Here is a 23,536-nt window from a genome sequence, read left to right as displayed (position 1 = left end):
AGTATTAAACACAGAAACAGCATCTGACCCTCAGTATCAGACCATGCCATTAGCAACATCATATTCTAACTGACTAAAAACCAATATTCCAATGAAGAGAGAGATAAATGTGCTGACAACATCCTAAGTTCACGAAAAAAGAATCATAAAAAGGGAAAGTTCTCAGAAATAAAATGCTGGAGGCAACCAGCTGGCACGACAAGGTGTTCCCTGCTGCAAAACCAGTAACTGATCCTGAAACCTGTGTGCTTGCAGCAGGACTGAGCTCACTGTTGGATGTGCCTCCGGAACACCAGAGCCGCAAGGCCCCAAGGAAATAGGGAAGGGACATCTCGGGGAGCAGCCAGTCCCCCGAGCAGATGGCTGGGCACTCATCCGAATGGACACAAGCGTGCAGGGAAGGAAGGGAAGGAGGTGGTGGGGGTTTGTGGCAAATTGTCACGCAGGCCCCCGATGATCCCGGTGCTGGGGCACTGCTGTTGGTGAGCTGTGCCCACTGCCGGCACCTGCTGCCGAAATAATCACCTAGAAACTATCTGCTCTCCCACAACAGCACCTCTACACCAAGCCTGGAGAACCTCTTTAGGATGGGAAATTAATTCTACCCTAAAAAGAAAAATAATCAATGTTTGGCTTAAAATTTTGTTTCTGAGGAAGCTGTGAAGAGCCAGACACCAGCACCAGCCTTGCAGTCGGAGCTGAGCAGCCCTTCTTTAATAAGGTGTAACAGTATTTCTGATAACTAAGCACAGCCAGACCAGAGCAGCTTTGCCTTGAATTCTGGCTGAGCAATGTATTTTAAAGCTTTCCACACAGAATCATAGAATTATGGAATTGTTAAGGTTGGGAAAACCCTCCAAGATCATGTCCAATCATTCCACCAGCACTGCCAAGCCCACCACTAAACCATGTCCCCCAAGTGCCACATCTATATATCTGTTAAACCCCTCCAGGAAAGGTGACTCCAGCCTGTGCCAGGGCTTGTCAGCCCTTTCCATGAAGAATTTTTTGCTAATATCCAATTTAAACCTTGGAAACCCTCTGGCTGAGCTTGGAGAGCAGGAGGAGGTAGCTCTGGATGAACAGGCAGCCAATCACAAGGCCTTTGAAAGGCAGGGAAAAAAGATACAGGAGAAGCCTTCAGTCGAGCCCCGGGAGGGGAAACAAAACCCAGACTTAAACCAGGTGAAGCCTCTCTTCTTTTTAAACCCCACCAAACAGGCTGATTCCCCCAGCACTGCCCTCACCAAGGTGTGCCGCTTCATGTGCTCCCGGCGGGTGAACTTCTTCCCACAGATCTCACAGGGATAGGGCCTTTCTCCCGTGTGGGATCGCATGTGTCTCTTCAGGATGCACTGATGCATGGCTGAAAAGCTGCAGTACGGGCACTTGAACTTCTTCCTGATGACTGTGAACTCGTTGACTGTAAGAGAGCAAGCAGAACACAAAGGTTCATCTCAGAACGTCTCAAAACAGTCTTCTGGTTGACTATTTCGCTATTAAATTAGTTCACTGTGAAATCACACTCTCACCCCTTAACCACCTATATATTTTAATCATTACATTACATTATTGCCCTTCTGTTATTGAAGCTAAGAGGTTAAGTACCTTTATCAGAGCAGCTTTAGAACGAGGCAACACATAAACATTTAGCAACAGGCTGTTACAGACATTGCCCAGCACTTGCTGAAGGGGAAATAAAGAGGGCTGGCAACCTGCTACAGTTCTGCTTTATTATAAAGGATTATCCTAAATATCAAGACATAAAATTTTAACCCTATTACTTGTGGAGGAAGCAGGGAGCCAGGAACAGAAGCCTACAGAGGTAACACCCCAACAGCACTATGGGCTTTACTGCTATTTATGCAGCAGTGCAAGAACATCATCACACACCCCAGGAGCATTTCGGTGAAGGAGCAGAGACTGAGGATAACCCAGAAGAAAGAGAACAATTAAAACCACCCCTCTCTATGCTACCCAACCCTGGTTCCTCCCCCAAACACAGCAACAGTGTCACACACAGAATACAGCAGGTGAAAACAGAGTATTTGCTGCTCCCTGAGGACGTCCCCCCAGTACAAGTTTGGAAGTGACTGTCCACACAGAGATGATTTTAAATCTCCAGCTTCTCATTATTCTATTGCTTCCCATTATTATGTTAATTTTCACCCACTTTTCTCCTAATTATTGTTATTTCTCAAAGCAATATATTAACATAACAAGGAGGGGGAAAAAGAGCAAGTTCTGGTTAATGATCTCAACTTCCTTACGTGTATGCAAATGGCTCTTGGTAAATGAGAGTCTGTGGAAGAGAGCTGAGAGAATCAGGGAATATCAGACCTACTACCTAGCTCCTAAAAGAGGCAGTACTTGGCAGTATTTTTAGATGCTTAATGAAATATTACCTCCTACAAATGCCCTACTAGGTGTGTGTACAGTGCATGTCCTCAGTATGTCACAGGTGATGCCCAGGAGTTATACTGTACACTAAAAATGGCCTTTTTAAGGAAAAAACAGTAAGCCCATGTACTTGGGTGTCATTTCATGCCCAACTCGTGGGCTGGTTTTCTTTTTTTTTCCATCTGCTTTTAAAATTTACTTTGTCTTGTATTCCAGTAGAGGTGAAACACCGTGAAAAGTAGCTACATTTGTCACTCATGTACAAGTGCAAAACGACCTGACACTATTAAAAGACAGCTTTAAATAAGGTAACACCTCCCTTGCACAATCAGAGCAAACATTTCAACATTTCATCTTAGAAAAAAGTATTCTAAGAAGTTTTCTGTTGTTCTAATACACACTAAAAGCATTATTCAAGATCTTAAAAGCTGCCATAATACAACGTTTATCTCAGCATTTGTTCTGACTACTCAGAATTAAACACATCCTACACACAGGCAACTTTGTGGGGAAAAAAACTTCCTCTGATTATCAGTTTGCATTGTATTTAATATTCTTATATTCTGTTCTTGGGCTTCTAACTCAGTGGCTTGGGCTGCTCAGCACCTGTGGTGGTCCAGCCCACAGCTGCTTTTGTTGGGTGGTTTGCTGTTTTCTCAGCACATTTCTAAAGCTGTCAAGAGAATTTTCTAGGCCAAGGGAAAGAAAAAAAAAAAAGTGCCAACTCACCTGGGCCATGGCTGCAACACTGACACCAGGGAAAGCCAAGGCTAAGGAATATTTTATTCACCTGTCAGCAAAGCTCACCCACTGCGACAGGGCAGAGTGTTCAGGAGACTCTGAACTTGCTTTGGGAATCTCCCAGAGGAGATGCCTGAGCATGGCCTGATGCCCAGAGCCTTGTGCAAGCTCTGGTTGGTGACCAAAACACCAGCCATTCTCCTACCCCACACTGATCTTCTCATTTATAACATTTTAACATCTTTTTTTTTTTTTTTTTAAAACACCCAGAATATGAAAACTTTCTCTTTTATATTACAGGAAAACTACTTTTTGCTTTATCTTCTCCTTTGGTTTTGACACCCCCCTCCTCATCTACACACTCAGAGGCAAGGAGCCCACGTTTTCCTACAGCAGGAGGCAATTTTATGATTTTAGGATACAAAGCTATTTATGATAAATATGCTTCCAGTCTGATCTTGTAACCACTCGATCATTAGTGACAGGCCACACACAGACTTCTAATAACCCTGTTACTATGGAGTCCACACAAGGTAAGCAAGCTGGGTGGAACCACTGGAAAACACTGACACAGAGATCCTGACAGCAACCAGATCCCAGGATCACGAAGCAAAGGTACTTTAAGGGAATAATACCACAAAACACCTTATTTCCTACATCACCAGGTCGTACCTGATCCTGTCAATTCCCAGGTGACCAGGTGCCTGCTCTCCCTGCCCACACCTCTCCTTTTATTTCATGGCTGAGCTGCTGCAAAGCTGAAAAGGCAACACCCAATGTCAGGTGCATGACCTGCACCCCCAGCACCCTCCTCCACACACCAACAACCACCTGCTTCCAGCACATCCATGTATTTTCAAGCCTATTCCTAACACTGGCCGATCCCGAGATCCCTCACACCTGCATTTAGCTTAAATCACTCAAGAAAAACATTTCAGCTTCTAGCACACTTCTATTTAAAAATACTCACAGAACACTGTTCGCAGCTATACTTTTATTTTTTTCACCAAATAGCCACATATTTAGTTCTTGTATCTACAAAAGGAAACACCTGAAAACCAGCAGCATTGTCAGAAAAGTAACTGTATTGCAGAGTTAACATTTTCACAGTCCTGTTAAATATATGCACCCACAGTACATCTATTTAATGAGCAACATACCAGCTTTGGTATGAGCATCATCTTTGTCTAAATGACAGTATTTTATAGAGCAGCATTAAATATAGCAGCATTAAGGTCCTAAGAAATCATCTTTAACATGATCATCGAGATGATTAACAGCAGCACCGTAGATGATGAGCTACTGGACACAGCACCAAGGAATGGAGAAGGAAATAAAAACAGTGCCACAGCAAAAATTTGTGTACTTAATGTCACTAAAATATTTATGGAAATGTGTGTTTTTAAAGCCAACACAATAGTGCTTGGGAAAAAGCCTTTGGTATTGTCATTTCAAGTAACTTATTTCAGTGAGGCTGTTAAAGGAAACAGGCTCCTACATCCCTGAGAGAGGAAAAAAAAGCACTAGTGACGCCCTGCCTGGTAGAGCTCCTGTGGATTAACTCTGTAAACTGATATCTGGTTAATAATCACTAAAATACTGCACTCATTGGGTTATTATGAAGAATTCACAAACTTTAGGAGAATTCTTGTCCGCTTAATGCCCATTATACTTAAGGTTATAAACAGTGAGGTGTAATTTAATTGTCAGACTCACACTTCCCATCATCCTCCCATGGCATTTCCTAGCAAAAAAATCCTGCTTCTAACACCTGTTCTGCACAAGCCCAGTAAGGTTCTGCTCTGCTATATCCTATGGTTCTAACAACTTAAAAATCCTAGTCCTGATCCTGAAGGGAAACACTGGAAATTCCCAGTGCTGATGTTGGGAAGCACTCTGATGTACAGGCCAAGGAAAATACTACTTAAACTTCTACTAGAGACAGTGAATTGACCTGACTACAGAAAAAAAAAAATTCATGTTAAATTAAATTCTCAAACATGAGTAAAATGAACAAACATGAAACATCATGAACTATCACATGAATGAAGCCTTTCAAATGTTGCTGAAATTGCTTTTGCTGGCATCTTACTTTCCAATTTCAGACAAATCCTACCCTGCTGCTCCCAGATTTCCAGATAAGACTCGTTTGGTCACAACTTTGTCTCTTGGCTCAGCTTTCTCCTCCCTTACTTGCTGGTTATTTAAGAGCAAAATAAATCACGAGGCAATTACTCTGACATCTGTCACAAGGGAAGCTGACAGACTAAAAACTACACACATTCACAGGCAGCTGAGACCCCCGATGCCAAAGACATCAATGGCAACAAGAGCGGAAAAAATAAACATGACTTTGCAAAAACTGTGAAATTTAAACCTAAATGATTAAAGTACAATGTACTACCCTGATTATATATGAACTTCTTCTCAATCCTGACTGCAGTCTGCTCAAAGGAAGAGTAAGAACCAAGCCAAGCAGGGATATCCCAGCTTCCCAGCCCTGGCACGGCACAGAGATGTCTCCCTGAAGCTCCGACTCGCAGCAGGAACAAGCAGAGCAGTGTTGCACCAGAATATACCTGTTCCCTCTTTACAAGCCCAAGGGCAGCAGGAATTGAGGGGCTCTCTCATCTTTCCACAGGAAACAGCTTTGGAAGAAGCTCCCCACCAGAGTCTCCAGGCTGCTCAAGTCCACTTTGTGCACGACTAAATATTTCTCATTTTTGTCTCCCTGAGATGCAACAGTACAACAAGAAAGAACTTTCCTGAGGAACTCTAAAGAACATTTGTAGAAGCTTTTTCCTCCTCAGCTGTCTCTCACCCACTGAGGAAAGCAACCCCACACACTGCCAAGCTGTGCTGCACACAGAGCAGCTGGGAAGCACTGCACTTAATTATGCTACTTTCATTTCACCGTCACCATAATCTGGTTTAGTATGTAAATATACAGCGAGAGACACAGAAATATTTAATCTTTTTAAAAAGTAAGTGAATTTCACAGAATAAAACAGGAATTACAGTAAGATTTCTACCCAGCAGGAACAGCCACTACTGATTCTGTGTGCACACCCCAAGTCACAATTAGATCTATGTGAAGATCCCCTTCCTCTGCTTCAACACCACACACTCAGCCTGGCTATTAGTTACAGTATATAAAACAAACGAGTCACAAAAATTTACAGAACTCCTGAGAACCACAGCCATACTCCAGGATTCTTAAAAAGAATTCCTAAAAGTACTCAAATATAATACCAATAAAACATACAAGCTTTGAGACAACTTTCAAGCCCAAATAACATACTCTGTTGCACATACGAACAAGCAGCATGTTTTTCTCCTTTAAAAGACACAGAAAACCAGACTTTACAAACAGCTTACAGGGTTGAGCAACCCAGTGCTTCCACAGCTCCTAAATCCACACTGAAAAGCCCAAATTGTCTAAAGGCACAGTACTAGAGCAGAACTTGCAACTGAATTCTCTTATTAGCTCTATTACTAATACTTTCAATGACCTGAGATGCGTTATTTTCCGAAAAAAATAGGAGGAAAACATCACCATTTCTTTTATAAAGCACTTTGAGATCTACTGATAAAGTTGAAGGTAGTGTAAGAACACAGTATGAGCACACCAATAAAACAGCCAAAGTGCCCATTGTGTGGACTGACAAAAGTTGTCTCTGCACAAAAACTGCACCGAGGCTGCAGTGACACAGGATCTGGAACCACCACAGTATCAACTGATCAGCTTTGGGGAGTTACTCTCTGAAATGACACCCGTGGAACGTTTATTTGCAGCGCGAGAGCCGCGGAACAATTTGCTTTTCCTAGTTTAAGGAAGCGTCTCACAATAACACAACAGCAGCTACGCATCCTCAGGATCCTCGCTTGGTCCTACACTGTCCAAAAGCTCCAACCCAGCCAGGTGGGCAGAGCCCAGGTAACACGTTTTCACGTGGCTACTGAGGTTCTTCTGGGTACCGAAGCCCTTCCCACAGCAGAGACAGACAAAGGTGCGCTCGCTCGAGTGCACGGACAGAAGGTGCCGGTTTAAGTCTGTCTTGTCGCGGAACAGCTTGGCACAGTTAGGACACTGCATCTTCTTACAGTGGAAGTGGATGGTCTTTTCGTGCCGATCCATGTTGGACTTCAGAGTGAAGCTCGCGGGGCACTTGGAGCACTGGAAGCGGCCGAGCTGGCCGGCAGGAACGCTGTCGGCGAGGCCGGGCCGGGAGCAGTCAACCACATCCAGCGGGAGGAGCATGGAGAAGGCGTGCTCGTGGATGTGCTCCTTCAGCTCCTCAGCACACTGGAACACCCTCCTGCAGAAACCACAGGTCAGCCTCTTGGCCAGGGCCGAATCCAGGAACGCCCCATCGGCGGCGACGTCCGTGTCTTCGGGCCTCGAGAAACTCGTATCTGAAACAGAACCACGGACGCACGTGCAGAGATCAGTGCCTTCAGGTGTAAAATAATGATGGTTTAAAGAAATATGTTTCTCTCTGCTTACCTGAGTCAGAGTTATCAAACTGCCAAAGTGCCAACACTCTGTCGTAAGCGGCCTGCAAAGGAAAAGCACATGGAGGTTGAGGCAGAGGATCTGTCCTGGCAGGCAGAACTCCCACTGCTGGCACTGCCTTCCCCCTTTCTCTAAAGGAGGCTCAATCACTTGACCTGGCAACCCTACGTGCCTTTACAAAGCTTTCACTGCCAAAGCAGTGAACTGGGATGTGTTTTGCAGGATCTGGTGTTTTGAAGACAGTAACCAACATTCCTGTTTAGGTGCTGGGTAACCACTCAGTTTCCAGCCTCACTAAGCATCCGGTAGCTCCCACTCAGGCCAACGGGAAACACTGGGTGGAAAATTTACAGCAGATACAACAGAACTGGAAAATTCTCCCTTAGCCCTCCACAGCTACTTTTCCTTTCCACATAGAGAAGCCCGTAGAAGACAAACACCTTCTGTGTAGCTCCCTTTATGCAATCCTCTCTGGCACTGCTGGGCCAAATTCTAAATAAAAGCTGATTTTATTCTTTTTTTTTTTTTTTCCATAAATCCTTCCCGATATGCCAGCGTGTGGCAGATGGCAACCCTGTATGAGGCAGAGGCACAATTGCAGCCTCGGCAGGTCTGTGCAGACCAGGCAGACCAGCTCACTTCACCCTACAGGGACTGCAGAGGAAAATCTGTGTTTCCATCCATTTGTTTAATAGAATTAAAGCATCACTTAAGAACATTAGGACATGCCACAGAAAATTACAGATTTTAGGTCAAACTCCTGACTTCTGTAATAGAGCCAGCCCACTTCTCTCCAAATTTAGGCAGTAACAAGAAATCCCAATGCAGAACACCAGAAGTGAGCAATGGGTAGCTGAGGTCTCAGCTATCTTCATGCCATTATTATATGCTTGTGTGCAACGTTGTGCAAATGAAGGGATTTACAACAAAAAGGGCAGGTACATCTAAAAAAAACCCAGAGGTTTTTGAATGGAAATTTTGTTCAGGTAAGGGAAAAAGGCTAAAACTGGGACAGCACTAGCCCTGACCTCAACAGACTTCTAGTTTTAAAATAACCTATATGCCTTTTAAAAAAACTAACAGACTAAAGTAGAAGGTATTAGGCCTTTCAAACTCCTAACTGAGAAGGATTTGATCAAACAGACACCTTTGCATTTCAATTTCTTTGCGCTTCCCCCCTCGATCTTACCTGGGTTGAGGAAGGCACCTCTCCTTTTATCACAGTTTCTGGTGACAATTCACCAGAAGAGCAGATCCCGGGGGGGCTCTGAGTGGCAAGGTGTGCTGAAGGCAGCGGGGGAGATGGTGCTTCCACTTTGCCATCACATTCGCCCCTTGAAGGATTCGAGTTGGTGCCAGGCCCTGGGGAACACAGGAAACGAGTCTCACCCACGTGAACGAGCACCAGCTGGTGGCTTTAAAAACGGCCTCGCAAAGGCAGCGCCCCAGCACTCGCAGCTCATCTTCTGTCAGTGGGAGGGAACGCAGCAGGACAGGGATGCCAGGCTTTTGGTCTTTCTGGTTGGTTCCTTGGTTTTTTTAAAACCAGCCTCCCCACCCAAGCGCATGTGCTGGAGTTACATCGCACGGCACGGTCACTACAGAGTCCGTCGGGAGAGAGAAGCACAGCGCAGCACAAATATCCAGAGCAATCACATTTCTCTTGGAGAAGCATCATTCCAAACACATACATTTCCACCTTTAAGGAACGTACACAGAGACTTCATTCCGCTAACTTGAAAGTTTATGTCAAAGGTTCAGATTTCAAGATCTGTCCGTGGTGGTTTATTTAATATTGGGCTGTCAGTCCTTGATCTCAAAGTGCTTTACAAAAGATGGGAAAAAAGGATTCCTGTCATTCTACAGTTAGCAAGCATGGAAGTTCAAATATTTGTACAAAACTCTTCAATTACACCTTACAGTCATTATAGTTTAAAAATCTCCCTTAGTTCAAAAGGAAATCATGCTGTGTCCGGCCCAAGCAGAGTTGTACCCTCTCGCCTGCAACCAATTGGAAAACAATATTCCAGAAACTGTCCTGAAAATCAATGACAAAGCTAAATACAAATAAAGACTGTGTCATCAAAATCAGTGTACATTATAAATTGTTAAACAAACTTTAGCACACACCTTGAATGAATATTGGAATGACATATTGAGCCGGTGGTTCTTTTTGGAAAGCAAGGAGGCAAAACCAGAAGCAAATACAGCATAAAATAAACAAATTCATATTTAAAGCACTCTATGGCCTAAAGGCTTTTCCATTTCCAGTACGAAAGAGTCTGATTGAAACCTTCAGGGATACAAAAAAACCACACTCTCCAATGCAGCTACAAATAACAAGTCACAGTTTACACTGTGTCTGAATACAAAGCGCTGTGATCTGGGTGACAACAAAGCACTCCAGTGAAACCACACCAAGAAACGTGAACAATCCCAAACCTTACTTTTTTTTTGTCAGCTATCAAAGGAAATTCTGCTCTTGTGCCACAAGCTGGATGTTTGATTTACCTTCCTCCGCTTTGATCCCAGACTGAAATCTTTCACAACTTAGTTAACTCTACTCAGTTGGGATAACAACGCTCCAGAGTTTCACTCCGGTGGTGCTCATCTGTTGCTATTGTAATTTAAGGGTAGGACAACAAAATGCTAAAGTCTCATAAAGTGAAGATAGGAAAAAAATCAGAAAAAGCAGGAAATCACCAGTATTTCCTGTTAGAAACCGTTACCCGGGATCCCGCTCTCCAAGTCCATAGCAGAATTCCTGCTTAGACAGCCACACATTCCTTTTTTTTCCTCCCTGAACATCCCAAACTGACTCAAACTGCCCCAGAGGCATCTCTGGCTTGCACTTCCTTTAACTAATGGTACTTCAGCATACAGTAAAGATAAGCCAGTGGGGCCTGGCTTGATTAATTCTTTTTTAGCACCTCTCCAGAGTTCCACAGGTTCCCAAGAAACTCTGCACTTCTTAAAGCAAAAGTTAAGGCTCATGAGCGAGCAGTGAACCAGAGCACAGAGAAACAATACACTATCATCCAACTGAGCCACGAAGACGTACAACACAATAAAGTACAAAGATGAGTTTTCAAACAATAATTAATATTTATTTGGTTTCAACAAGTAACACAAGAAAAGAAACCCACATCAGTGACCCACACTTTGTACACAAGAACCCAGACAGCACCTGGATTTATGTTTTGCCCCATTATGACTAGTGCTGTGAGAAACCCTTTTCCCTCCTAAATTTTGTGCAGAAATGAATTTTAATCAAAAGTATTTTAACTTCCTAAATCAGAAATCAAAAGCATTTTCCTTCCTACAGAGGATGAAGCAGAGGGTTAGCAGTATTTATATGAATGCAGCATTCTCTGACAGCTAGACAGCAAATTATTGTGGAAAAGTGAAAGGCAAAGTTATTATATCTCATTTAAAATTGTATCCATTCTCCCCTAAATGTTTGTTTACCATGTACAAAAATTCCACGCCAAACTGAATACCTTTAACTTCCTCTTGGGAAAAGCTGACCACTGTGTAAAATGTGTTCCCTAACATCCAGTGCAAGAATAAATTATTGGCTCCAATGAACCACTAACTAAAAATAACCTATTAGTTGGTTTGCCCAAAAGAAAAGGGCTCTGTGTACCATGTAATCACTTGGACTGGAAGCTTCATAGGAATTGCTTCTATAAACAGTTTCAGTTGCAACAGGGTAAACAGGAAAAGCCAAACTTAGACATATAAAAAAGCATGCAATGTGCTATTCTGAAACGTGGAAGTTGCCCTTTAAGGGAGCCAGTCATCCCACGGTCTTAAAATTCTCTCTCTTTTTTTTTTTTTTTCTTAATAAGAAAACAAGGATGTGAACTAACCACCTCATTTTCTAATGAATGTTAAAATTCCCGTTCTCTCGATTATACTTGGTAAAAAACCAGCTCAAAACGTTCGACTAAAGCCTTTGAGACTTCTGGCCACGTGACGTAACCGTGTGGAACAATGCTACCAAAGTTCAGGCTCGTAAATGGAATAAGACACACGTTATTAAACCAAGGAGCTCCCCAGAAACACTCCGCTGAGGTCAGAAATCACAGAACAACCACCTGCTTTTACAGACAGACCAAGAAAACACGTAAAAGACCAGGAAAACTGAATTTCTCACGACGCCTCATCTGAGAGACCCCCCCAGCAGCAAGCCATGCAGGTTCAATAGCCAGCAGTTCCCCAGGCGTGTTGGTGTTACCCATGAGTAACTCACACGTACTTTTTTCCCTGCAAAACCTGCATGTTCCAGCTTTCTGACAAGCACATGAACAACGTCAGTCTCGATCGCACATCATGAACGTCAAACTCGCAGAGCTCTTCAGCTGCAGGTTATCTGGCAACTGGGCCACCGAAATGGCAAGATATTTAAATTTTTCCTACTGATTTTAAATTAGTTTGAACTGGTTAACAGTGATACAACAGCCCCCCACACGCGTCCTGCGCTTCATTTTCCACCAGCAGAATGTCAAATAGCTTCATACCTCATATGATCATTACATATACAGTGAATCAGGAAAAAAGAACACGGGGTAAAATGAAAACCCTGGGGTATCCTCTAACTTTTACAACAGCATGAAGTATGCAGAAGAACAAATAAAACCTTTTAATGTATGCAGTAACTTGGAGAGTAATATCCCCTTTAGAAATGGCTTGTCCAAGTTTTAAACATATTTATTATCCTCTTTGCATCTGTCCACCTCCATTAAGTCTTTTTTCCTCCAGAAAAGTAAAATAAACCTGGATGCTGCTCCTTGAGCCAGTTATGTACTGCAGTGCTTCATAAGAGAACAAAAAGACATCCAGTGACAGCAGCCAAGATTAAAAAACACTCCACAGTTTTCAAAGTCAGGAGAGACTGATCACTTATAATCCTCCAAATTAGTGCATTTCTTTTTCATATCAGATAGATGAAAACTGCTGGGTTTGGTTGTTTTGTTAAATACAATCTTTTTCACTGTGTTCTGGCCTACTCCTCCCTCCTTTATTTTTTTTTTTTTTAATATAACCCAGGACTTAAAATGACTCAACATCCTCAAATTGTTTTTGAAGAAAAAACGTCAGAAACGTCTACAAAGCCAGCACCAGCCTAGACTGTGCTTTTAGATCTCCACAATCTTCTTACCACTCGCCTCACTGTCATTTTATACACCAAAAATTCTCGTTAAACTTGATGCCCTATTGTATTCAGTAATGACCACTTAAAAGTGAATCGTTTATCAGAAGATCTTTTTCAAGTGATTAAAATAAATTGATACCTGTGAATCTGAATAAGATGAAAGAAAAATACATCCCTTAACTCCCTGCTTCTGTAAAAATCCTCTTACCAGGCCACAGTGACATCCCCGACTGGTGTGAGAGCTACAGATCAAGCAGGCAGCCTTCTTTTTGACGTGGGCATTTCACTCTGCTTCCATAAAGACAAGACAATTGAAGCTCAGCTGAGTGAAATTCAAGTAATAGTGAGAAGACTGGAGAGCAGGGACCTCAAATACATGCTGGAAGGACCTCCTGAGCCATGGTACCCCTCAGTGAGCTATCAACTTTTCTAATGTATCCAGCTTTATTTTAGTTTATTTTAGTAGGTCTTCTGCCTACACCATGACTGTCCCCAAATTCCACTTCTCAGCTGGTTGGGCAATCTCTAATTCCCAGCCCGGATTTATGACTGCCTTATACTCATTTGTCTTTATGCCAAGTGGTGCTTCAATTTTTAAGTAAAACCTAAAATCCTCCAACCAAGAGAAGGATGATGGATAGAGGGCAGCCCCATCATTACTCCAGTTTATCATGACAGAAGATGAAAGTGCTGATTCCACCTGTCACGAGTCACGGCTCGGAACCCGCGGTGCATCAATCACCCGCAGTCACCATCGATCCAGGCTTGCCCTGTCCCAGTGCCAGCTGAGGGCACCCTGCTCCCTGCACGCAAACCCAGCCACTGAACTGAGGCAGAATCTGTGCTATTCCATTGCCATGGAGGGATTTCCAACCCTGGAGCGCAGCCTGAACCATCTAAATCTGATTTAACTGGAGATCACTCAGTGAGTTACTGCGAGAGAAACCAGAATGCGGCATCGGCCGTTCCCCACAAACACTTGAGCTGCAAAACGAGGTACAGAAACTTGAGTTCCTTTATAAACATTTTTTAAAAAAATAATACCACTGTTTAGACATGAGAAGTGAAAGGAGACACTAAGTCTGCCACTACCTTGTCCTACAACTCCAGTGACCAGTTGGCCACTTGGACAGAGACTGGAGCAACCTGGTCAAGTGGAAGGTGTGCCTGCTCATGGCAGGGGGGGTGGAATAAGATGGTCTTCAAGGTCCCACCCCAAACTACTCTGTGATTCTTTGATTCATTCTCTGATTCTGTGACCATTAAAGTTATTTATCTTTTGCCATTGAGGAAACTGAAGGAAAACAGAATAATGGATATATTAAGTGAACTTTTCCTTCTTTTTAACTGGTCAGTTTTCTCAGCACAGATGAAAATAAACATTTTCTCCTGGAAATTTACATGTAGTCCCCACAAAGCTGCTGTTTGCCCTATTCAGTGTCACAACTGACATCCCCACCTTCTGAGAGATTTATTAAAATACAGCACTAATCATTTCTCTCTCTTTATGCACTAGAGAATCAATCTGCAATGAAGAAAACATGTTGAAAAATCAGCTCTCCCCACCTAATGGTTCACATCAGCTGTCTCCAACAGATCACCAGTAGAAAAACATTCATTTCCATGTGCACGTATAACAAAACAATCAATCGCTGCTCATTACTTACAGGTCCAAAATTAAACTGCTCAAAATAAAGAACATGCAATCTGCAACACCCCAACTGTTTCCACAGACACAGGAGCAACAGTAAAGCTGTTCGACATCGATCAAGTTTGGATTCAAAACCTTTGGAGCTACTCCTTTACCACAAATATTTTGTAATTTGTTTGCAAAGTACCACTTTGCAAAGCAGTGAAACGGAAATTTGAGGACAACCCCTACAGACTGAGTATTTTCTTCCATGGATCAACATCACACACAGGTTTCCAAATTTTACAGGAAAAAAAAAACTGGATACAAACATATCGGCAGTAAGAAACGAGGCGGTGACCTGTGTTTCCTTCTCACTAAAGATTTCCCTTAAACGAAATAAAAATAAAAATATGAGAACACCAACTTACGGGAGAGCGAGTGGGTGCCTTTGGGTAGGTACTCGAAGAGCAGGGAGCTGTCCTCGCCCAGCATGTCGGCCTTCAGGGACAGCAAACTGTTCTTACTCATGAGAGCCGCGCGCAGGTTGGCGACCGTGGCGGCCTGGAGCGCGTCCTCCTTCTCCGGAGTCAGGGGCTGGTGGATGTAGCTGGATTCCCCGCCCAGGAGAGCTTCCTCCACGTTAGAGTAGGGGTCCGGCCGCTCCCCCCTGCTGTCAGAGCTGCTGGGCTCTGTCCCTGTCACATCAGCACCTGCGGGATGGAAGAGACTGTCAGAGACACAGGAAAACACGCGGCCGCGGGACCACGCGCCTGCCCCGCCGGGGATACAAACAACAGGACCAGGAATGGAGCAACACTTATTTTGGCTTTGTTTTTCACATGAGAGTGCTGTTTCTCATCCCTCTTCTCCCAAAGTCCCCAAGACTTGGCCATTCAAAGGCTCAGTGAGAAGTGCTTCCCTCCAAATCTGGGAGTTCTGTTTTTCCAGCCCGTGCCCACCTGCCCCACCAACTGGGCTCAACCACAGCACCACACACTCTGAAGGCAGGGCAGAGGGAGGGACAGAGGTGTTGCCTCCTTCACAACCAATACTTGGATAAAATTAAGATTTCAAGGTAGTCTGCTAGTAGTGAAATTACATTCAAAGGTTTAAGCTCTGTTTTCTTCATAATTTTACTCCAGCAGTTCAAATTTTCATTCTTTCATTTCTTCCCCGTGATGAAGGTTTAGAAAAATCCAGTAATAGACAGCCTCTAATAGTGGGCTGCTAAGTAGTATAAATCCCTTGGGGTCACTTATCTAGAAAATACACAGCAATCAGTGGTTCCCAGCACCTATCAGAGAGTGGGTTTTATACAGAAGTGATACAGTTAAAAACCCCCAAAAGATACACATCAGCCACTTTACAACAACAGGTAGCTACAAAGAAACTGTATGAAAATGTAATGAATTATTAATAAAATATCGATTACTGAACCCAAACAAAACAAAAAAAGCTATGATAAGGTAAATTCCTCCCTGTGAAAGCACAGTTTATTTTTGTATTTCTTGGGAGGTCTAACTGAAGATTCTCTTTTGTTTGAACTTTGACTCTCTCATAATCCTAAATAATTTATGTATTTTTATGCAAAGACTCCTCTCTATTCTTCACACGAAACAACAAAAATGATGTACAAAAAGGGCTGTTAGCCCATTTATAAAGTGCATAAACCAAACTGCAATTACCTACTCCACAATCTGCAGCAGCAAACACAGCTGACACACTCAAAACCCAGCTGAGCACCTGGCAAAGGGAGCCGAAGCCTCCCAAACTTATGCCTTTGTAGCATTTCTCCTATCAAGATGTAGAGGGAAAAAATCCAAATCCAAAGAGAAGGCACAGATAATGAGCAATCGGATGGAAAAGGAAGCTGTTTTGCAGATCCTGAACATTTTATTGCCTCCTCGTTTAAAACAGATTTAAATCTACTTAAAGCAAGAGGGAACTATTACAGCTCAAAGCAGTGGGACAACACGTACAAAATCAATACACAGATCCACCCTGCACTCCTCAGGGCAAGGAATTCAGGTGCTGTCCACACACACCACTGCAATAAACTTACTCCTGCCCAGGTTTGAGGGCAGCAGAGCCCAGGAGAGGGGAGGAGGCAGAGTGTGACACACCAGCACTCGGCTTCCACAACTTCAATCCAGGGCAAGGCATTAATCTGCAGAGCCTTATTAAAAAATGCTAATGAGGACACTGGTACCGTGCCCACCTCCTGCAGCCTGGAAAACAGCTGAAGGAATATCATTATTTTTATCTCCATTTTACAGGTGGTGGCTGCCAGAGAAAGGCTCAGTGACTTGCCCGAGGTGTCCAGCCCGTGGAGCCAGGAGCAGCCAGTGGACTTCCCAGTCCCAGCCCAGGGCATGTCAGATTCCACAACACGTCCAGATCGGCTTTACTAAGCTGCACTGTTCTGCCATTACCTCTTACTCTTAAGTTTTTCCACTTCTTGCAAAAAACAAACAGCCTCAAAGCAAATAATAAGGAAAAAGCAATCCTAGGCAGAGTGCTCCCACACCCCGGAGATGTAGGGAATACTCGCGACTGGGGGCTACCAACACAGTAGGCAGTTCATAAATGTGAACTATCAGAGATGCCCTCTGTTTAAAACAAACCATTTCCCCCCCTCCATCTCTGTTTTGCTTGTACAGTATCGTATTATCAGTTTTATTAAATCTTAGCCAAGAAGAATTCAAATGCTTCAAATTTTTACATATTTCGTCACCCCTCTGTTAATGGCTCACAGGGATAGATATTATTCTAGATGATAATTAAGGTTTTTTTAAAACAAACCAGCACGTCCACATAAAGGGAAATTACAAGACACTAAGAACCGGCAGCTGTTGGAAAAGGTGGTGAAGAAAGTAAATTAAACTTTAGCCCATTAAACTGGGAAGGTAACAGAGAGCTTCAGCACATCAAAGCCATGGTAATACCACCATTCCTCTGCTCCTCACTGCCTACACGGGGAATCACAGCACATAATTTGGGCCAGAGAGGGTGTTTGCCCACAAAACTGTGTTCCCAAATAACCAGGCAGGCAGGAAAGCACCTTGTGTTTTCTGCCATCCTTTCTCAGAGCCTGTTACAGTTGCTGATTGACAGTTGCCAGAATCCGCTGCTGCACATAAACACTAATTGCTAAAACACACGCAGATTAATTGTAACCACAACAAGACATTAAATGTTCCTCAAAAGCCAAGATTAGAGACAGACAGTGAAATAGATGCTTCAGAGCTTCCAGTATTTATAGCTGATGTAATATAATCAAATACACATTAAGGCAAAATAAATATCCACTTAGTCACACAAGTACTAAAATACTCCCGGCACACCAAAACCCAAAAAAATGCACCAAGTTCCTCTCCACGGCGCCTCCAAAACCACTTCTCTTTTCTCTAGAATGCAGCTCCTTTTAAAAAGATTTAGCCAAAGAATTATATGAATCGAAAGCACCCGTCACTTCCCAGTAATCTAAACTGTTTACTACAGCTTCAGCCCCACGTAAACCAGGCTTTAGTCAATGAGCTCCTATTCTGCAATTATTCACTGCCACGGGTCCCGCGGCCACCCGAGAGCTCCATCCAAGCCCTCCACATCTCATTTTTCACACCGCTGGGACAGCCCCTGTGACTGCAGAGAGCCGGGCTCCGCGCGCAGGAAATCCCGAGCTAAACACGGGATTAATCCTGCTCGGAAAACTGAGCTCATTAGTCTCTTTAGCGAATCATTATTTCGCAGTTATTCTATTACACCAGCCTGCTTTCCAAACACAGAAGCTTTAGAAAAGCTTTCTTAGTTGGTGACTCGAAAGAATATTTTATTATTGGGGTTTGGTTTTGTATAAAACACAGGGTCTATTTTTTGACAATTCTGGCAACAGTATTCCCACGCAGCCCTGAAACTCTGAAAGCAACGTTTAACTGGTAAAGCTCTTACACATGAAAGCCTCATGCAACAGGGATACAGGGGGCCTGACTGTGAGCACCTTCTCACAGAGGTCACACATCCCAGCTGATCTCACAACACGCTTCCCAACCACGCTGACCAGACAGGCTTTAACAGATCCATACCAAACCTCATGCCAGGACAGCGGGAGCAGTACAATATTCCCAACACACCCAAGGAGGCTCCTGCAAAAGCCCTGAAAGTCCCGTAAACCGAGCTCCTGTCACACAAACCCAGCTATGGGAAAACCAAGCTGCACTAGTCAAAAAAATCAAGCACTGCAGACACCCGACAGCCCCTTGGAGAGGGCTGTGGCACATATAAAAGTGATGGAAGCTACTAAAAGTACCCAAATTATATGATAATGTGATAATTTATTTTCCGAGATCTAGGGGGAAACTGACAGTAAAAAGGCATTAAACCTACTCCAACAACTGAGCAAAGCACACATGCCACCCCAGAAACAGCAAGGAAAAGTTTCTCTATTTTAAAGACTCCATTTGACTACCCTAATTAATTACTTTAATATAGAAAACGATTTTTTCCTTGTATTTCTTCTCGCTGCTTCTGTCATTTTTCCTCATTACAGCTTAAATTCATCTGTTACCAAACTACCTGCTCAGTGTCTGCTTCTCTCACACCATTTATTTCTTGTTTGTACTGTGTTTTAACCTTCTCAGTAAACCCCCAGTGGGGTTTCCCAGACTCCCAACGCTATTATTCTCTTTCATAATTCTTTTTTTTCTAATAATTTTTTCCTCTTTTCATCTCTCATGCAGACAGCTGAACATCTAGAAATCTGTAGCTGGAGGACTAAACCCATGAGAACAGAGAAAGGTGTGAAGGAAAACCACACAAGGTTACATCTGCTGCTGGAAAATTCAAAGCAGAAACAAGCTTTTTCCCTTAAGAACTAAAGGCAACGTTTTGCCAGGTCAGTCTTCTGCAATACTGCTTGTTTCATTACAGTCTCGAGGTAAGAGGAGATCCAAGGAGTCTGTCATCTCTTCAAAGCCCAGTTCTGTTTGGCAGGAACACAAAGCAGTGACGTTCATCCCTCGGTTTTCCGAGTCTCTGGGATGCCGAGGTCGCGCGATGGAGGTGACGCCCTGGCAGCGAGGGGGGAGCCAGCCATGAACAGGGCAGTCCTTCAAAGGAGGGCAACTGTCCCCCACTCATCATTTACAGAGCTTTAACCCAGTTTCTGTGTTTTTCCACCACTCTGGCAAACTTCAGGAATCTCTGAGGAGCCCTTCCAACCCCTCAACGCCCCTGGAATTCAGCGCTGTTCGACACTCCCCAGCACACCTTTCTGAACCAGAGGTTATTCCTGCTCAGCACCTGGAGTAAACCCTCTGCAAGTCTCACAGCCTCCAAAGACAATGGCAATTCAAACCACCTCCTGCCACAAAACACCCCTTTACCCTTTCCCACAGCTCACCTGACCTGCAGGATCCATTTTGGCAGAATTTAAGCCTTTAGGTGCCAGAGTCCTGCTGGTCTCACCCGCATCCTTTCAACCCGGTACCAGTATCACCATCAGCTAAACCCAGCCAAAGCCTCTGGCTGCCTGTGTTTTGTGGACACTTGCCAAATCCAGGGGTGACAGCAAGATCCCACAACTATCTGGAGCTAATTAAAGAAACATTGGATAATCTTATATCCTACTCTTGCTTATAAAGCACATTGACAGTCACAAACAGTGGAACTCCCAGCCAAGTCCACCAAATACTTTCCCTCCCCCAGGCAAACATGAAACAAGTCATACTGCTCGTTTTCTTTTCACCACCTCTAAGAACAAAGCACATAAAACCCCACAGCTGACCCTAAAGGTGGCGAGAATGTTCTCTCTTTACAACAGTTAGGGTGGAAAGGTGAACTGAAGGGAAGACACTCCTGGGTACAGGAGTCCTGCTGTCAGCCACAGCAAAGCAAGCACCAGGGGAAGTACAGTCTGGAAGCATCAGCAATTGGAATTACATCTGGAGTGGTGTCACCATCAGACAGTGAGAGAGAATTCACTCTGACCTGGGACAGCTTCACTGCTGTTACCTGGAGTCATCCAAGAACTGCAGAATAAATCAGGCTGAAAGTGACTTCAGGGCTACTTTTGGAGCTAGATACTGATGCTCAGCCGCTTGTACAGCCCAGTTAAGAACATCTGCAGGGGAGAGAGAGCACAGCTTCTCCACAGCTCCACCATTTGACCACTCTGTCAGGAATTTCCTCCTTTCACCCCATGAGAATCTCCCTTCCTGTAACTTGTGTCCATTACTTCTCATCCTTTCTCCAGCCAGATTCTGAGAAGGGTCTGGCTCTGGGCAACCCATCTACCTCCCTCCTCTTCTCCAGGGTTAAACCAAGCCATTTCAGCCTCTCCTCATACACATCATCTTGATGGCTGGGACTGCTCAAACTTGTCAAAGTCCTTCTTGGCCTGGAGATCCCCAAACTGGATCCTGTCCCCCAGATGCTCTTCCTAAGGCAGGCAGCCAGATTTCACCGCTGCAAGGGCACACAGGCCCCTCTTCAGCTCCTTACTCACCAAAAAGCAAAGCTGCTTTCTCTCCCCTTGGCTGCCAACCCAAACTGCTGCACAGGGTTTTTCTGTCCCACACGCAGGACTTCTCACTTGCCTTGGTGGAATTCATGCTGTGCCTGGCACTGCTGGCTTCCAGCAAATCATCCCTCCCAGCCTGGTGCCATCCAACAACTTGCCGAGGGTTCACAACATCCCACCACTTAGTGAACAAAGTCAACAGCATCGGCCCTGGAATCAGCCTGTCATGGATGCAGGCATCCCACTTTCTGGGGCAGATGTTTAGGATCTCCTGGACACAGCTGGATAATTTTTAGTGTGATGGCAAATGTAATTTTTTTCTGTTTACAACACGACAAGTGGAAAGGACGACAGGAAGAGGTTCCAACATCAGCAACTTCTCCCACTCCAAATTCCTGCATCCTCCCCTGCTACTCCTTCAGTGGTACCAAGACCACAAGTGTAGCTGTGAAGTAAACTTGAGACAGGAACTAATATGTTAAAAATAAACTGATTTATTAAAAAAAGCTATTTTTAAACCCAGATCAGTTCCTCAGTCTGGTTCTCTACATGGGTGCACAGACATTTTCACCGGAACAACTGCAGGAGGGCGTGGGGGTGCAATTAAGCACCAAAGGAAAGTGGGAGCCACTTAAACTCAGCTTTTGTTTCAAGGATGCAGTCAAATTGTGACCCAAGCCGAACTCTTCTGGAAAAAACTTAGGTGAAATCAAAAACTTAATTTTCTGAGGTTCTTCTACCTACTTGTGTCAAGCATCTGCCCGACAGCAGATTTCATCTAGAATTCCAGGGATGATGTTTCTTGTGTAAGTTTAGAAAGATTTGGCTCGATCTCCTTCTGTACAAAAGACAATTAATTTTTAAACTCTCGGGGAAAAAAAAAAAGAAAAGAAAAAGAGCTTTCATTTCATAGTGATTTTTTTCTTGTGACTAAAAAAAAAGAAAAAAGGAGCACACAGGCTGGCAGAAAAATGACAATCTTTTACCAGCTGCTAAAAATATCCTTGAAGTTTGTGTTTCAGATACCTCCTCCTTTCTAACAGAAGTCCCTCAAAAGTGTTTCACAACTTACTGTTTGTTAAACAAACCCCAGTGTTCTCACTCATTGCAATATTTACACGGGAAAGTGATGCCATGAGTTACATTGGGTTTGATTTGCACTGTTTTACAAACAAAACAGTAGACATGTGGATATAATAAATGTGCACAGCACTCAAAATAAGTTCCAATTTCCTAGTGCAGGAAACTATCAAGCAAATATAGACATTTAACCACAACATATATGATTGTTAAAAACTGCCTTTATGTTAAAGACTGCAAGATATCTTAAGTGAATCCTTATGGAACCAAAAACACAGTCTCCTTCAGGCTCTTCTTCCAGACTTGAGTTCTACTAGAGCTTCTCCATCATGACTCAAAGCAGGGTGATCTGGGACTGTCAGGATTTGGGTTCTGACAAACCCCATCCTGGATGAAACTCTCAATTTCCAATGCTGTTCCTGTTTCCGGAAGGCTCAGGAGGAGCACAGAGGCTTCAATATAATTTTCAAGCCTACAGCCATAGGATGTTCACTATCTGTGTTTTGCCAACAGAAACATTCTCCTCAACACCTCTACAATAACATTGCTAAAATAAATCAGGCTTGTTCTACACAAATACCACCTGGTTCTAGGTTGCTACTTCTGCAGTGTATTCCAAAAGCACAAGTGTATCTCCATCTCTGTCTTCCTCAAAACAGTAACCAGTGTACAAATAACAGGAAAATTCCCTCCAGAACTCCAGGTATCTGGAAAAAATAATCAATTTTCAGCTCTTTCCCATAATATTTGTTTTTCTATCATTGAAACAAGTTCTGCAGATACTTTTCCATGGTCTGTGTTAGCAAAAGGATCTCCTGCCCCAGTCCTGCTGCTTTTTGCTGCTCCCCCACTGCCTGTTAATGACCCCAACTCAACTGTTTGTGAGGCTACAGAGAAAACCTGTTCAGCTACTTATCTTCCTAAACCAAGATAAAACAGAACTCCCAAATAAAAAAAAAAAAAAAAGAGAGAAATGGTTAAACTGGGTGAGTTTACTTTTTCTGAAAGTATTCTAAAATGGAATAATAAAGTGTCTTTGAAGGAGCAGGAATGACTGGGCAGTGCAGAAATACCTTAAGCCACTTTTGTTTCCCTAAAATATGCAGAGGATTGTACAGTAACTTGAGACTATCACTTTAAAAATACTAAGGTGGACTGCAAGCTTAACATCTTTTTCCAAGTCTCATAACTCAAGCAGTTAAAGGACTGACACTATTCCCTGTGCTCCTTGGACAGAGAGAACCTCTTGCTGCTCATCAGCACAGGAACAGACACAAACATGAAGGGACAGAAACAAAACATTCAAGTACCACATTAAATATGAACACTCATGATATGACAATGCTGAGTTATAAATTCTAAAAACCCTCAGAACAAATATTTACCCTTTGAAACAAGTGCCTGTAAGAAAGGTTAAAAAAAAAAAAAAGAAATATAAAATAAATCAATCTGAGACCAGTACAGCAAAGTTTGGGATTGATTCCTATCACT

The 23,536-nt window shown here is 43.4% G+C and overlaps 1 protein-coding gene across 4 annotated transcripts in view; it reads right to left on the bottom strand.

The window, feature by feature from the left end:
- Positions 1–23,536, bottom strand: part of ZBTB46 (zinc finger and BTB domain containing 46) — a 53,437-nt gene that overhangs the window by 6,726 nt on the left and 23,175 nt on the right. For 3 of the 4 annotated variants that reach the window (XM_017833214.1, XM_017833213.1, XM_017833215.1), the window contains 5 exons: positions 14,877–15,158; positions 8,847–9,019; positions 7,649–7,700; positions 7,246–7,557; positions 1,248–1,423 (listed from right to left, as the gene is read on the bottom strand). In XM_017833214.1, coding sequence (XP_017688703.1) covers positions 1,248–1,423; positions 7,246–7,557; positions 7,649–7,700; positions 8,847–9,019; positions 14,877–15,158 — 995 coding nt within the window. The remainder of the gene's footprint in view (positions 1–1,247; positions 1,424–7,245; positions 7,558–7,648; positions 7,701–8,846; positions 9,020–14,876; positions 15,159–23,536) is intronic. The other variant, XM_017833216.1, reaches the window with a different exon arrangement.

This window comes from Lepidothrix coronata, unplaced genomic scaffold (assembly GCF_001604755.1).
Source record: "Lepidothrix coronata isolate B3197 unplaced genomic scaffold, Lepidothrix_coronata-1.0 Scaffold212, whole genome shotgun sequence".
NCBI lineage: Eukaryota > Metazoa > Chordata > Aves > Passeriformes > Pipridae > Lepidothrix > Lepidothrix coronata.
The sequence above is the reverse complement of the archived record's forward strand: the minus strand, read 5'-3'. Positions and strand labels throughout refer to the sequence as shown.